The sequence below is a fragment of the Triticum aestivum genome, chromosome 7B (assembly GCF_018294505.1).
Source record: "Triticum aestivum cultivar Chinese Spring chromosome 7B, IWGSC CS RefSeq v2.1, whole genome shotgun sequence".
NCBI classification, from domain to species: domain Eukaryota; kingdom Viridiplantae; phylum Streptophyta; class Magnoliopsida; order Poales; family Poaceae; genus Triticum; species Triticum aestivum.
In genome coordinates, this window is record NC_057813.1 from 501,369,308 (window position 1) to 501,371,957 (window position 2,650).

Below are 2,650 nucleotides of genomic sequence, written 5' to 3' on the forward strand. Positions count from 1 at the left end.
TAGCACCCGCTGGCGGCGGGTGGTAGAGGCGGCGATTAGGCGGGACATGCTGGGGGAGTCGTGAGGAAGAAGATCAATAGTGGTGATCTGTTTGAGTTGTTTGATGACGGTTCATGAGAAAAGTGACCGATGGCTGAAACGTTTTCTGGTACCTGATGTATATAGAGGGTCCAAAAAAACGCCTTCACAAGATCTCCGGTCCATCAAATGAACGATCGACAATTTCCGCCTCAACAAACCTTATCTAAGACTATACATACATCTTCAAAAAGTTTTTGGCGGGACCGTCCAACCAGGTACAGATCGAACATTTTCACCAATCTCCGGGGCAAAGCACAAACCATTTCCTACCATAGAGATTGGAGAGTAAAAAAGGAAAATAAAACTTGATCCAGATTCGAGTAGTACTTTCATGATCTATGCGCAAACCCGTCGTCATCCTTATAAAACCCCATGCACTCGCTCTGGCTCCGGCACTCTGCACCCCTGCACAGGGTGTCCCCGACCAAGTACACCACCAAGCTTTAAACTCTGCTCTGCTACTAGTCTCGCCCACTCTTCTTCTCGATCTCTAAGCTGCAGCCCACAGCACGCAAACAGCGGACCGATGTGCACCACCACCCCTGCGCCGTCGGCGCCAGCCGTGGCAGTCTCCGGCGGCAAGGGCCTCCATCACGTCTATGTGACGCTAGCCCAGAGCGCAGACATTCACGGGCACGGGGGCGAGGCGTCCGGCGCTCATTGTCACCCCCAGCTCAAGTGCCACGGGGTTGACGGCCACGCCGTGCTCCTGACGGTGACTGGTGGCGAGACTTTCCAGGAGGCGGCGGCACTGTGCCGGCTGGCGTGCCCGATCGCGCTGACAGCGCTGCTGCTCTACTCTCGCACCGCGCTGTCCATGCTCTTCCTCGGCTCCCTCGGCGACCTCCAGCTAGCGGCGGGTTCGCTCGCCGTCGCCTTCGCCAACATCACCGGCTACTCAGTGCTCTCCGGGCTCTCCCTCGGAATGGACCCGCTTTGCTCTCAGGCGTTTGGCGCCAACCAGCCGACGCTCCTGGGCCTCACCCTCTACCGCTCTGTTCTCTTCTTGCTCTGCTGCTCGCTGCCGCTCTCTGCGCTGTGGCTCAACATGTCAAAGATCCTCCTCTTCCTCGGCCAGGACCGCGAGATCACGGAGCTCGCGCAGCAGTACCTCCTATTCTCCCTCCCCGACCTCTTCACCTTCTCCCTGATCCACCCACTACGCGTCTACCTCCGGTCGCAAGGTGTCACGCAGCCGCTCACCACCGCCGCGGGCGCAGCCGTGCTGTTCCACGTGCTGGCCAACTACGTGCTGGTGGGGCGACTCGGGCTCGGCGCCGAGGGGGTTGCCGCCGCGGCCTCGGCTTCCAACTTCGTGCTACTCGGCGTGTTGCTGGCGTACGTCAGCCGGCGCGACACGGCGTTGCGGGAGGCATGGGGTCCCACGGCGGAGTGGCTCGCCGGATGGGGCCCGCTTGCGCGGCTGGCCGCTCCTAGCTGCGCGTCGGTGTGCCTGGAGTGGTGGTGGTACGAGGTGATGATCTTGCTGTGCGGGCTACTGCCGGAGCCAAAGCCGGCGGTGGCGTCCATGGGCGTGCTTATGCAGACGACGGCGCTTGTGTATGTCTTCCCGTCGTCCCTGGGTCTCGGCGTGTCGACGCGGGTGGGAAACGAGCTGGGCGCGAATCGCCCAGGCCGCGCGCGCTCTTCCGCTCGGGTGGCCATGGTCGGCGCCGCCGTAATGGGACTCTTGGCCATGTCGTTCGCAGCGGGTACGCGCCACGCATGGGGTCGACTCTTCACCGCCGACGCCGACATCCTCCGCCTAACTGCAGCCGCGCTGCCGGTCGTAGGGCTGTGCGAGCTCGGAAATTGCCCACAGACCGTCGGCTGCGGCGTGCTCCGCGGCAGCGCCCGGCCGTCGCGAGCCGCGCACGTCAACCTCGGCGCTTTCTATCTTGTGGGCATGCCCGTCGCCGTCGTGCTTGCGTTCTGGTTCGGCGTGGGCTTCGTTGGGCTCTGGGTGGGGCTCCTCGCCGCCCAGGTGTGCTGCGCCGGGCTCATGCTGTGCGCCGTGGGATCCACCGACTGGGAGGCGCAGGCTCGGCGGGCTCAGGTGCTGACATCGTCGTCCTCTCCAGACGTGGAGATGTCCGACGCTGGGAAGGGCGGGGGCCACGCGTCGGCGGCGGCGGCCGCGGCAGGGGGAGCCGGGCCCGAGAAAGGGGAGCACGATGAGGACAGGGCGGACAGGAGGCGCTACGAGCCATTGATCTCGAATGAGAGGGCCGAGCCCGGGTCAGTGCAGGTGCTTTGAGATTGGCGGAAAGCACGATGCCATTGTATAATTTCTTTCTTATTCTTACTTCTGATTAATTGGACTGCTATTGCTATAATAATACCAAGTACTGTGCTAATGTGTTCATTTCTTTTTAAGTGCTCTCCGGTTCTTATCACTTGGCTTTGTGTATTATTGGTGGTACCTATAGCGTTAAGGACTGAATCTCATATGTTATCAACCAAATGCAGTCTTTTTATCAACCACGCTGTCATGCCTCGTCAGCTTCGCCGACGTATATAAACGAGATTTGCATCGTATTTGTACGTTCAAGCCAAGTTTTTGCACTAG

The 2,650-nt window shown here is 60.6% G+C and overlaps 1 protein-coding gene across 1 annotated transcript; it reads left to right on the forward strand.

The window, feature by feature from the left end:
* The first annotated feature begins 497 nt into the window (after positions 1 to 497).
* On the forward strand, positions 498 to 2,421 carry LOC123161069 (protein DETOXIFICATION 52-like). The gene has a single exon (XM_044578926.1). It carries the CDS (start codon positions 608 to 610, stop codon positions 2,336 to 2,338), a length of 1,731 nt encoding a protein of 576 aa, XP_044434861.1. The 5' UTR covers positions 498 to 607; the 3' UTR covers positions 2,339 to 2,421.
* The last annotated feature ends 229 nt before the right edge of the window (positions 2,422 to 2,650 follow it).

Bases quoted from the DNA above. Each gene is read 5' to 3' on its own strand.
- LOC123161069 (XM_044578926.1), top strand. From the start codon at position 608: ATGTGCACCACCACCCCTGCGCCGTCGGCGCCAGCCGTGGCAGTCTCC.